At 33.4% G+C, this 12,138-nt stretch overlaps 2 protein-coding genes across 5 annotated transcripts in view; one reads left to right on the top strand and one right to left on the bottom strand.

Moving 5' to 3' along the window:
- CFAP210 (cilia and flagella associated protein 210) overlaps positions 1-682 on the top strand; it is a 59,891-nt gene extending 59,209 nt beyond the window's left edge. The window contains exon 9 of the mRNA XM_049887389.1: positions 341-682. Coding sequence (XP_049743346.1) covers positions 341-682 — 342 coding nt within the window. The remainder of the gene's footprint in view (positions 1-340) is intronic.
- Positions 683-5,106: 4,424 nt separating this feature from the next.
- The window catches only part of PPIG (peptidylprolyl isomerase G), a 63,735-nt gene continuing 56,703 nt past the window's right edge, over positions 5,107-12,138 (bottom strand). For all 4 annotated transcript variants that reach the window (XM_049887383.1, XM_049887384.1, XM_049887386.1 and 1 more), the window contains 2 exons: positions 10,114-10,250; positions 5,107-9,919 (listed from right to left, as the gene is read on the bottom strand). In XM_049887383.1, the coding sequence (XP_049743340.1) occupies positions 8,803-9,919; positions 10,114-10,250 (1,254 nt within the window). In that variant the 3' untranslated portion in view covers positions 5,107-8,802. The remainder of the gene's footprint in view (positions 9,920-10,113; positions 10,251-12,138) is intronic.

The raw sequence follows: 12,138 nt of genomic DNA, 5'->3' as shown, positions 1-12,138 counted from the left end.
AAAATTTTGGTTCCCATCTTAAAAATGGTAGAAACAGGATTCAGACCTGATCTGATTTTATCTCAATTTCCTTTAACTAGTTAAAAGAAACAGTTAAAATGGTTTTAAGTATTTTGGTGTATTTGTTTGAAGAGGCATCACTTAAGGCTATTATTTTCCTTTGAGCATGGTAACATTCTGAGATGCATAAGTTTCTAAACAATTATAATTGTGAAACCAGAATTTGTGAAGTATCAATGAGTTTAGAAAATTATGCCTACAACTTTAAATGCTACATCTATTCAGAAAGTTATCTTGTAAACCAATATGAAAAATTGTATTTCCTTTCTTTCCCAAATAGGCCAAAAATAAGTTTAATGCAAAACTATCAAAAGAAGCAGAAATAGATTATTGCAGACTTACTGAAGCTATTGCGGTTGAAAAGGAGAAAGAATTCCAGAATTACGCAAGAGAAGTAATTGAATCGGAGTCCCAATCAACAAATAAATATATTTATCCTCTTGTAAAAGCTGTACAGGAAGGACCTGGAGGTGGCCATGGACCAGTGTTTGTGGACAGAGGTGGATTAAGACCCAGCTATCAGACAAATGATGTCACTGGAGTCCAGCTCCCTTTTTATAACTCTCATGGATCAAAATATAATTTCCAAAGGTCTAAGCAGAGGCTAGGTTTTACATGGTAGAAAATTTTATTTTTAAGATTGAGAAGACTAAGTTGTAGGGAATTATATGAGCTACAAAGGTAGATGAATTATATACCTATAATTTGTTAATAAAGCTGCTTTTCATCTAAGTACAATTGTCTAATTTAATTCATTCTTCACAGTATTTCCACTAGATAGATAAAACCCCTAATTGACTCAGATTATTTTTTGTGATAAAATGCACATAAAAATTACCATTTTAACTATTTAAATATGTATAGTTCAGTGCATTATCCATAATATTGTGCAATGATCACCATTATCTAGTTCCAGGAATTTTTCATCTCAAAAGGAAACTTCATACCCATTGAGATGTCACTCCCTATTCCCTCTGTCCTCAGCCTCTGGGAACCCCAATCTTTTGGTCTCTATGAATTTTCCCATTTTGGATATTTCATGTAAATGAAATCATACAATATGTGGCATATTTCTGGCTTCTTTCACATAGCATGTTTTCAAGGCTCATGTATGTTGTAACCTGTATTAGCACTTCATTCTTTTTTGTGGCTGCATATTTCCTTGTATGGATAAGCCACGTTTTGCTTGTCCAGTCATCTGTTGATGGACATTTGGGTTGTTTCCACATTTTGGCTGTTGTGAATGAGCTGCTATGAACATTTTTGTACAAATTTTTTTTGAACATGTTTTCAGTTTTGGGTATATATTTAAGGAGTGGAATTGCTGAGTCATATGCTGTTTACCTTTCTGAGAAACCACCAAACTGTTTTCCACAGTGGCTGAACCATTTTATATTCCCACCAGCAATGTATGAAGGTTTCAAAATATCTGGACCTGCTGCTAACACTTTCTTTTCTTTTTATGGCTATCCTTTTGGGTGGGAAGTGGTACATTATTGTGGTTTTGATTTGCATTTCCCTGGTGAGTTATGCTAACGTCTTGTGCCTATTGACCCATATGTATATCTTCTTTGGAGAGAAATGTCTATTCAAGTCTTATGCCCATTTTAAAATCAGGTTGTTTTTGTTGTGAGTTCTAAGATTTCTTTATATTTTCTGGATACTAAACTCTTACCGTACATATATATGTAAATACATATGCAGTAAAACCTGCAAAAGCTGGAATCTGTGTAAGGCAGAAACCTGTCAGAGAAGGAAAATGTGAATATTTTCCACTAAAACGAGTGATAGGAAGTGGTAAGACTGCACCCTGTCAAAGGTGGAAAAATTGTGAGACCTGAAAAAACAAGGCAGTCCCGTTGATTTCTGGCTGTTTTCACTGTAGTTTGCAGATATTTTCTCCCATTCCATGGGTTGTCTTTTCACTTAGTATTGCCATTTGATACACAAATATTTTCAATTTTGATGAAGCCTGATATACCAAATTTCATCGCTCATGTTCCTGGTGTCATAGCCAAGAATCCTTTGCCAAATCCAAGGTCATAAAAAATTTCCCTGGTTTTCTTCTAAGAGTTTTGTTAATTCTAGCACTTAAATTTAAGTCTTTGATCCATTTTAATTCTTTTAGTATGGTGTAAGGGCTCAACTTCATTCTTCTCTGTGTGGATATCCAGTTGTCCCAACACCATTTGTTCTTTCCCCCATGTAATGTTCTTGGCTCCTTTGTTGAAAATCAATCTCTTCACTTGTTTACGGATTTGTTTAGATTTTCTATTTTGAGTAAACTTAAGTTTGTGTTTCCAGGATTTTGTCCATTTCATCTAAATTAACTTGTTGGCATAGAATTGTACATAGTATTCTCTTATAACCTTTTGTATTTCTGTAGGAGTGGTTGTGAAGTCCCTACTTTCATTTGATTTTAAATATTGGCATCTTCTGTTTTTGTCAGTCTAGCTAAAGGTTTGATTTCATTGATCTTTTCAAAAACTACCTTCTGGTTTTGCTGATTGTATTTTCTATTCTCTATTTCATTTTCCCTACTCTGATCCTTTCTTTCCTTCTGGTAGCTTTGGGCTTCATTTGCTTTCTCAGGTTCCTCAAACTGTAAAGTTAGGTTATTGATTTGATACAGGCATTTACTGCTATTCATTAACTTTAAGAAAAAAAGACTAAACTCATTCCTATTTTATGTAAATAGTAAAGAGATGCAGCAGTGTTTCAACATACTAGACTAAAATATTGAGGTAACAGAACATCATTCTCTTGGAGACCAAGATTTTTTATGTTATGATCCTCTCTGGGAGCCTGATAAAAACTGTAGCTTCTCCAACAGTCAGGTACACATACACACTAAATTCTGCATATATTCCCCTAACTTCCACAAAGCCCATCCTTAGACTGCACATGGCAGTGATCCTCATTCATACCCAAGACTCTGGCAAACTACACTTTTAAAATATGGCATAGATGATTCTTTGAGCCGCTATGGTTCCTTTCGGGCTATGAATCTGAATTTAAATTTAAAAGAAAGCTACAAAACTCTCCTAAAAAAAAAAAAAAAAGTCAATTAAACATAAGAATTGTGATTATTGCAAAGAAAACTACATGTACTAATTTCCAAATTGTGTGCCAAGGTGCTCTGAGGGACCACAGAGAACTCACAAGGGCACAGCTGGTGGGATATTTGAAAATTTTGAGGTGAACACAGTGATATTTGACATTTATGGGACATTGCATTTGTTACTAGCTTTAGGCTTTTTTTTTTTTTTAAGGCAGTTCAGTTTCAACACACTGAATGCCCTATTCCTTTCAATGACATCTTTAAGGTGGATTTTCAACAGTCGCCGGGATAAAACTAAAGTACTGGATGAAAATCACTGTAGCACAGGAAAAGTGGTGTCCAATCTGATTCTAAGGTTGAAAAGTTGTACAATGACCAAGTGTTACATATATCCCATTAGTAAATAGTTGTGGTTATTTAAGAATAAGTGTTTTTTGTTTTATTTCAATTTTCAAATAGTTACTATGTTGTTAGAAATTAAATACTTCAGCCATTTGAACTTCACTACTTAATAAACAGAACCGTTAGGTATTTCTTTTGGCCTAGGGATACCACATAAAAATCACCGAACACAAGGGCATAATAAACCAAGAAAGTTGGAACCTTTACCATTTCCTTTAAATTAAGTTTTAAGAGATGAAATGTATTATGTTGAGAATGACTAGTAGTTCTGGATAAGGTTATTTCCCATTATAAAACAGGAAATCAGTTCCTAAAAAATGGTTAATTAAAAAAATCTGTTTTACCACCAACTTAGCTGGGTGAAGATTAGCATAAAAGAACGTTATTTAGTTTTTCTCCCTTACACAATTTCATTATTTTACTTTCAGTTTTGCTGAGCTTTCTACTAGAATTGACTACATTAAAGAAAGGGGGGGGGCTATCTGTTTAACACAAAACAATTCAGTGAAAAGAACTGAGTGACATAGCACACTGAAAGCAGTGGAAATACAACTGCTCTAATCTGCTAGTCTGATAAAAGAAAACCACAGCCAAAATTTGTGGCAAAGATGTAAACTGGAACCAAGACACTTAGGGTATTAAGGTTTTGAGGGGAAAAAAAAGAAGTAAAAATGATAAATTAGCATTTAAAAAAAACATTGTTAGGAAATATGTCTAGGAAAAAAAAAACCTAGAAAGCAATCAAAATAGAAAAAGCAAATTGATGCTAAAAGTATTTTTAATACACAATTGCAAAGTCCATATAAAGCACTCACATTTTACATATCCTCTTGGCTATGATACTTAAAAACACTCCAGAATTTGAGAGTTTATTAACAATATTCACCTATTAACATATACAGACCATTGAATGGTCAGAACATTTTTACCTAGGCATGTATTTTCAGTGACTAGTTATCTCTCACATTAAATAGGTACATTTTCTCTAAATATGTCTAAGTAAAAACAAAACCAACCCCTCCTCAAAAAAAAAAAAAAAAACAAAAAAAACCCCAAATTACACCATCAATTTGTTTTACAAAAGTCAATATTTATATGGCTTTATAATAAGTGCTATATTTAAACTAGCAGTCACAGGATATATTAGTGTTTCCAATGCTGAGAAATTCAGAGGACTTAAGAAGCAAATGGTAGTATTCCAGTTGATGGTAATGCAGACCCCAAGTTTTATCTTAAAAGTTTGCTGAGGCAAAAGACACACTGAAACCTGAAGCACTATGAATAAACATTGATACTAGAATTTAGTCCCAAACTGCTTTCTGGAAATTCTCACTGCTGGTTGGAGTCTTACAGAAGCTTATTGTGAAACTCTTTGTTCAGTTTTCTTTTAATACAAATAATTCTATATCCCCAATGGGTAAAATAAACCAGTATTTTTACTTATCTCCATTATCTGGCATTTAATAAAAATAAAGGTTGAATAACTAATACAACAGTAATTTAAAAAATACAAAGAACAAGCTGTTTATTATAGTATTTTATTTAATACATTAACTATAAAAGTTAATACAGTTTTTGAAGTTTAAATTTTGTAAAATGCAGTTTGCTGAAAACAGTTCAACAGTTACTAATGATAAGAGAAGCAGCATTTGAAACTAACTTTATAATTGAGAAGACAACAGCTTTATTTCTAAATTTCATTAAAAAAATATACATCACAGTGACTTTTGAGCTTGGAAAAGGAAGTGCATTATCTTCATTTGTTTTCCCTTCCACAAAGAGATCAGCCACAGAATCTTTCACATCCCTACATACAAATACCCAATTCATTTATCAATCTTTCAAAATACTATAAACACATAAAAGGGGAAGAAAATATACAGTGTGTGCTTTGGATAACGTATGAAATTTGCTTTAAAAAAAAGGCAGAAACACAAATCAACACCCCCACTCCCTCTTGCACAAAGATAAAAAAATCTCAATTTCCTTCTCCAACCTTGCTTATGAATTTTCTTATTCATGTGATTTATCTTTTCCTTTAATATTTCCATCTCGTGTCACACCACAGGCCAAAGAGTTTACATTTTCCCCAAGTCCTTTAAAAAGCAGCAGGGAAGTCACCATGGACAGGTGTGCCAGCCACTGATGCATTTGCTGGGGCTTATCTTTATTCATTTTTTTAAAACAAGTTATAACAAAACAGATCTTTTCACAACAAACAGGGCATCAACCTACAATCCTTGGAGAGTTTGCTCAACTGTGAAAGTATGAATCACAAACTGAATCATTAAAAAAAAAAAAGATCAAAAAGAGACAAAAAAATACCCATTTTATGGTTCTTTACAGCAACCAGGTGTATGATGTATATTTAAAGGACCTTTTGGTGCAGGCACACTGAACAGGTTTCTACAGAAATTTTTTATTAAAAAGTTCAAAGTGTGATGAAAATTATTACCTGGAGTGTGAAGCCCTACTTTAAAAAAAACAAACAAAAAAAGTTTTATATACTAACTTGAAAATAAATTAGAATTATCAGTTAATACCACTTGCTCAAAATTCCAGAAACCAAATGTGTGCCTGCTTACATCGAAGGAGTATTTACTTGTTTTACCTTCACACTGTTCACTGGGCAAAAGATCAAAGGCCATTTAGTTTGAAAGCAATTCAGTAACCTCTCTACTGCTCATTATTAATTTCTCTGTATTGTCAATTTCTGTGGCAGATAGCTTACCCAGAAAAATATTTTACACAAAATAATCATAAAAATTCTGTATCCTGAAAAATTTTTCAGATATCAGCAACTGAGCAACAAATACAAACCAATTTAAACAAAACTTCTTAAAAGGATATTAAGTCAAAGATACATTGAAATAAACTGTCAGCTCAGACATAAAGCACTATAAAATCAATTTAACAGGGAAGAATAGTTGATTTTTAGGAAAACAGTACGCTTAAAGTAAAAAATAAAGATGGCACAACTATTAAAATATAATGAAAGGATAAGACCATTTGAGCTGTGCACTATTCAGATGCAGATCTTGAGGTACAGTTAATGTTAATCACTTTCTAAACATTCCTTATATTCTGAAAATAAAATCGAGTTGGTTCTCACCTTTCATCTGAACTCCTTGACCACACATCTGTTCTACTGTTACAACTGCTAACAAACCTTAAAGAAAAAAAGGGGGGGGGGGGGGAGACTATAAATAATGCTTAACATGGAGCTGCTCTTTTGATAGCCAAAACATAAGAATACTGTTCATACAAGGTACTTATTTTTTTTCACTATGGTTACTTTTGAAAACTCTAAGATTTAGAGTACTTGTCTGTAATCCTTGGTGGATAAAGCTCTCGGATCAGACAGTATGAAGTGTTTTACTTAGCATGGGCTTTTAAAAAATATATTAGAAATCCTTTCTTAAATAGCACCTTTCTTGAAGCTCAAATAGTTTATCACAAAGATTTTAAAAATGCAGTTTACTGAATTTAAGACAAGCAATAACTAGTTTAAAATATTTAACAGATTATACAGCTTGGGCACTCAGACTCAACTATCCCTAAAGTGGGTTTGTGGTCAAAGTCCCAAAAGAATCAAACTCCCTGGATTATAATATACATCTATTACTTTTATTGTCAGGAAGAAGTTTTGGAAAGACTGCACTGTGGATATTTGTTTTAAGATATGCTAAACAAATCTTATCTTCATTATCCAATTCATTCTGTAAACAACTATTGCAATGCCAAATGTATCATTACTGTATTAATCAATAATGAGAAGTATTATGTTAAGCACTGCTTTATTCAGTACAACCAGCTCTGAGTAGCTACTGGGTTTATCAAGAAGCTACCTTGGTAATACAGGTGACACTATAGTGGCAAATATTAAAGTAGGAAATACCCTAGACTACTATTAATAGGAATTCTGTAATTTCTTTTAAAATGAGGCAGGTTTTGTATTTGCTGGATGTTCAATGTTTTATTTAGAAGAGGAATTACAGAATAAAAGGCCACACATCACAAAATAGTGAAATCCAACACACAAAATCTAAACGACTTTTGGGTATCTTTAGTTATCAAATTTTGCAACTTTCTACTTTATCTATGTGGCAATGTCATACATGCCAAGTTAAAACAGTGTTAACAATAATAGTTTAAAGCCACCTGAACAGAAACCAGAGTCAATAAACATGCTATGAAGCCTATCATGATATATATATATATAGAAAAAAATACATTTTCCTGCCATTTGAAACTCACAACTATGAGAGTCAGGTCAACTAAAAAATAAAACCATGCAGAAGTAACACTAAATTCTATTATAGGTTCGTGGCCAAAAAAGAAATCTTGGGAGTTAACATGTCAATATTAATGATTTTTAGAATCTGCCTAACTTAAAGACTTGTACAAGTGGTAAGTTTTAGTAAGATTTTTTTTTTTTTTAATTTTAGAAAAGGGTAATACTGATTAAAAAAAAACAAAAAAAACACTAAAGCAGTAACACAGAATTGAGAATTAAAATCTGATCTTCCAAGGTATAGTCCTGTCAAATGCTGTATAACAGCAAGTCAAGCTCAATCAGTACATCAACTGAAAAACAAAAACTTGGAACTATTTTTATAAACAGTTAAATAAAACTAAATTCGATAGGAAAACCACTGACGTGAAACAAGCTAGTTTGAAAGAATCAGATATGAAATGCAATGTAAATAATTACATATTTATCTATTTAAATAAAAAAGACTATAAAATCAAAAGCGATGATTGAGCTCAAGTTATTAGGATCCTGCTTTGCGTAATTAAAAGAAACTGTGGCAAGGCTCTATTATAAGTGCCATCAAAATCTATACAAGATTATCTTCTACCCAGTGGCTTCCAACTTACTTTAAAATGAGAAACACAAGCTTTTGTAACAATGTATTGCAACAATCAGTTATGCCTGTTTTCAAGTGGTTGATAAACAAATCAGGGTATAGCACAGCATGTTTGCTACTGGCTAATTGTTGCAACACAAAAATGCATCCATGAAATAGTCAAACACAGCACACAGTATTACACAAAGTGTTTTTCTCATTTCAAGTTTATTAAAACTTTAGCAGTACAAATTATCCAGGTTGCAGATTATCAAAAGATCAACTAAATGAAGTCCACATTAAAAAAAAAAAAAGACAAACATAAAACAACCCATAAAAGAATGAAGAGGAAAACAACATAAAGATTTATCAGCAAGTCTCTAAAACTTAAAATTTGAGACAGAATGGAAATAAGTTTATACAACTTGCTTATCCACTTTTGTCTTCATCTGTTCCAGGGCTTGATTCATGATCAAATTTTTTATTTTTGTCATGTATGTGGTCATTTTCTTGACCCTTTGATTTTTGGTTGATTTCTTTTTCCACTGAGGATCTGGTTTTCCCATCCTCCTTGGTTTTCAACGTGGAGGACTTCAATTCATTGTCCTTACTGCTTTGTTTTATTTTTGAGAATGGACTCTGATCTCTATCAGCCTTTTTTTCCCTGTTATTTGTTGAGCTATTATGATCACGGTTTTTAGAGTACATTCTTTTCTCACTCTCAGAATTTTCTTTTCTGTGTGAAGTCTTACTTTCTTGGTTTCTGTATTTTTCTTTGTTTCTGCTTTGACTTTCTTCTCTCTCTGAGCTTCGTGAATCTCTCCTTCTTCTTCTCCTATCTTTACTTCTTGATCTTCCTGGTGTTGCTCTTCTCTCCCTGCTTCGTGACCTTCCTCTTCTCCTGTACTCCCGTTCTCTGTATCTATGGTACTCCTTGCTTCGGCTGCGATCTCTGTCTTGGCTTCTAGAGCGCATTCTTCTGCTCCTGTCCCTACTTCTGCTTCGTTCCCTTGTTCTACTATTGTAACTGTGTTTGCCTTTAGTTATATCACGCTCTCTACTCCTAGACTGCATGCGTCTATCCTTTTCTTTACTTTTATTATGATCATGCCCGTTACTTTTTGATACTATCTGTTTAGGTTTTTCTTTACTTCCACTCCTTTCCTGATCTTTTCCTTTAGAATCAGACTGCTTTTCTTTTTCTTTAACATTCTCATGATCCCTTTCTTTACTCCTTGACCTCATCCTCTTCTCTTCATGTCTATTATGCTTTGAATCTCTTTCCTTACTCTTTGATTTCTCTTTGCTCTTACTCCTACTTTTAGATTTGGCCCTTTTCTTCACTTTGTTTTTAATATATTTATCATCTTTTTCTGAATTTCTTCTGATGTCTCTGTCTTTGCTACTAGATTTATGATCTTTAACTTTCTTTTCTTTTTCGCTTTTTCTGTTTGGACTCTCAGACACATGTCTTTGATCAGTTATTTTTCTCTCTTTTACTCTAACTGGGCTTCTTTGATTTTCTTTTATTTCATTTAACTCACTCCTAAAAAATAAGAAAAAACATTAAAGATTTTAGAAAATTTTATTAGGAAAAGAATGGTGTCCATTACTAGCTAACATGGTATTCTGTTTTCCTTAAGGTATTCAGAAACAATTAAAATGGCTATTAATAACTTTATGTACAATAGTATAGAAAACTGCTTGTTGCATGCCTTTGAAATAACAATTAAATCTTACTTATCCCCTTTGATCCATCTTTCACCACTTGATACTCTCATTCTTTGAGCTCTCTGCATCTCCTGCCTCCAATGTGGAGGGGTCTCGCTACGTCTGAAACGATCCCTTGATCTGGATCTGGAAGGAGTGCGATAACGCTTAAAAAAGGAAAAGGGGGAAAAAATTAAGATATTAAAAATACAAAAGCATTGGAACAATAGCTAAAATTTTATCCTTAGCAAACCATAAGTATTTCTAGGTTTAAATAAAATTTCTAGTATTTGCTTATACTCTAAAATTATTAATATTTCCCAATTTCAGGTAGGAAGTCAATGAGGCAGAGAAACTTTAAATAATCACACTGCAAGTTACAAATAAAAGCATTTACTACAGAATACTCTAGCCTTCTATGTCATCCATCTCCCTCAACTATCCACCTGGAAGAGTCCTGTCTAAATGATGATGCAAAAACCCTTACAAGTTGCCAAGGTCCAATTTGGGCGTACATACAGGGTCACTATGAGTCAGAATTGACTCGATGGCAACAGGTTTGGTTTGGTATACTTAATGTTTCAAAGCAAACATTTCTCAAATGCATAGATGTTCATTTATTCAACAAATATTTACGCAGCCCTTAGGATGGTTACCACTCTACCATATACTGGAGGAAACGTTAGTGAATCAAAAAATCATTTTGTTCTCTTGGAATTTATATTCTACAGTATTTTTTTTTTTTTTTTAGTAGGGCTAGAATACATGGATGGACACACAATCAGATAGTAAACGCAGATGCAACTATAATTTGAATGAATGTAAATGGAAAAATAAAAGGTGCTCAGAGAGTATATAGCAAAGACATCTGATCTAGTATGGGGAAAGGGTGAGAACAGTTAAGTGATAATTAAAAGCTGAGAACTGAAGGATGTTTATGACAAGTTAGGCAGTCAAGGGTGAGGAAAAGGGGGTAAGGATAAAAGGATGAAGAAAAACATTTCAGGCATAAGAAATACCATGATTGAAGGTACTGAGACAGGAAGGAACATACCATGTTTTAGAAATAATAGATAGATCAGTATGGCTAGAGCTAAAAACTTCAAGAGGGAAAGTGATACTAGATAATACTGATAATGATATAAAACCGGACTAGATTCTGGGAAGTCTTGTAGGTAGGCCACATAAGAACTTTGCATCTATCCTAAGATCAAGCACAAAGGCGTGAGTGGCATAATCAGATTTTTTTTTAAACAATCACTCTAGTGTGTGATTCCTAAGTGTGGTTTAGGAATCCCAAGACTCAGGGGGTCTGTGAGGTCAAACTATTTTCATACTAATAACATAATATTTGCTTTTTTCATGTTGATTGTTTCATGATTATACAGTGGAGTTTTCCAGGCTACATGACACGTTTTCATGTCTTTGGTTATATATCCTTGTGTTTTAAATACCTTTCAGTTTTAATTTCTAAAATGGTGAGCATTGACAGATACAACCCACATTAACAAAAGTCCTTTTGGGTACTCAATAATTTTTTTTAAAGTGCAAAAGGGTCCTGAGATAAAAAAGTTTGACAACTGCCAAAACACCAGTTAGGAAGCCATCATACTAGTTCAGACAATATGAGACAATGAACTGAGTTAAGATGGTGACAGTGAAGCTTGAGAGAAGCAGGGATTTTAGAGTATTTAGAAGGCAGAACTTAGAGATGGCAGAACAGGATTTAGAGATAGTAAGACATATAGGTATGAAAGAAATGGGAGAATCAATATGATTCTTGGGCTTCGTGTTTAAGTAACTACACAGATGATGGTGTCAATCACTGAGACCAGAAATCTGAAGGATCAGGTCTGAAGGGCAAGGGTTTATGCTCAGCCCTGGGTATCCTACGTTTGAGGTGCCCATTAGGCAGCTAAATGGCCACCTGATAAGACTTTACTACCGAGAAGAGTAGAAGAAAATTTGACAACTAACAGCATATAGGTAGGAAGTGAAGTCATGGGAGTAATGAGACCGCCCAAGGAGCATTTGCAGAGTGAGAAGAGTTGGAAC

This window comes from Elephas maximus, chromosome 6 (assembly GCF_024166365.1).
Source record: "Elephas maximus indicus isolate mEleMax1 chromosome 6, mEleMax1 primary haplotype, whole genome shotgun sequence".
NCBI classification, from domain to species: Eukaryota; Metazoa; Chordata; class Mammalia; order Proboscidea; family Elephantidae; genus Elephas; species Elephas maximus.
This window is presented reverse-complemented; position numbering and strand designations above follow the sequence as displayed.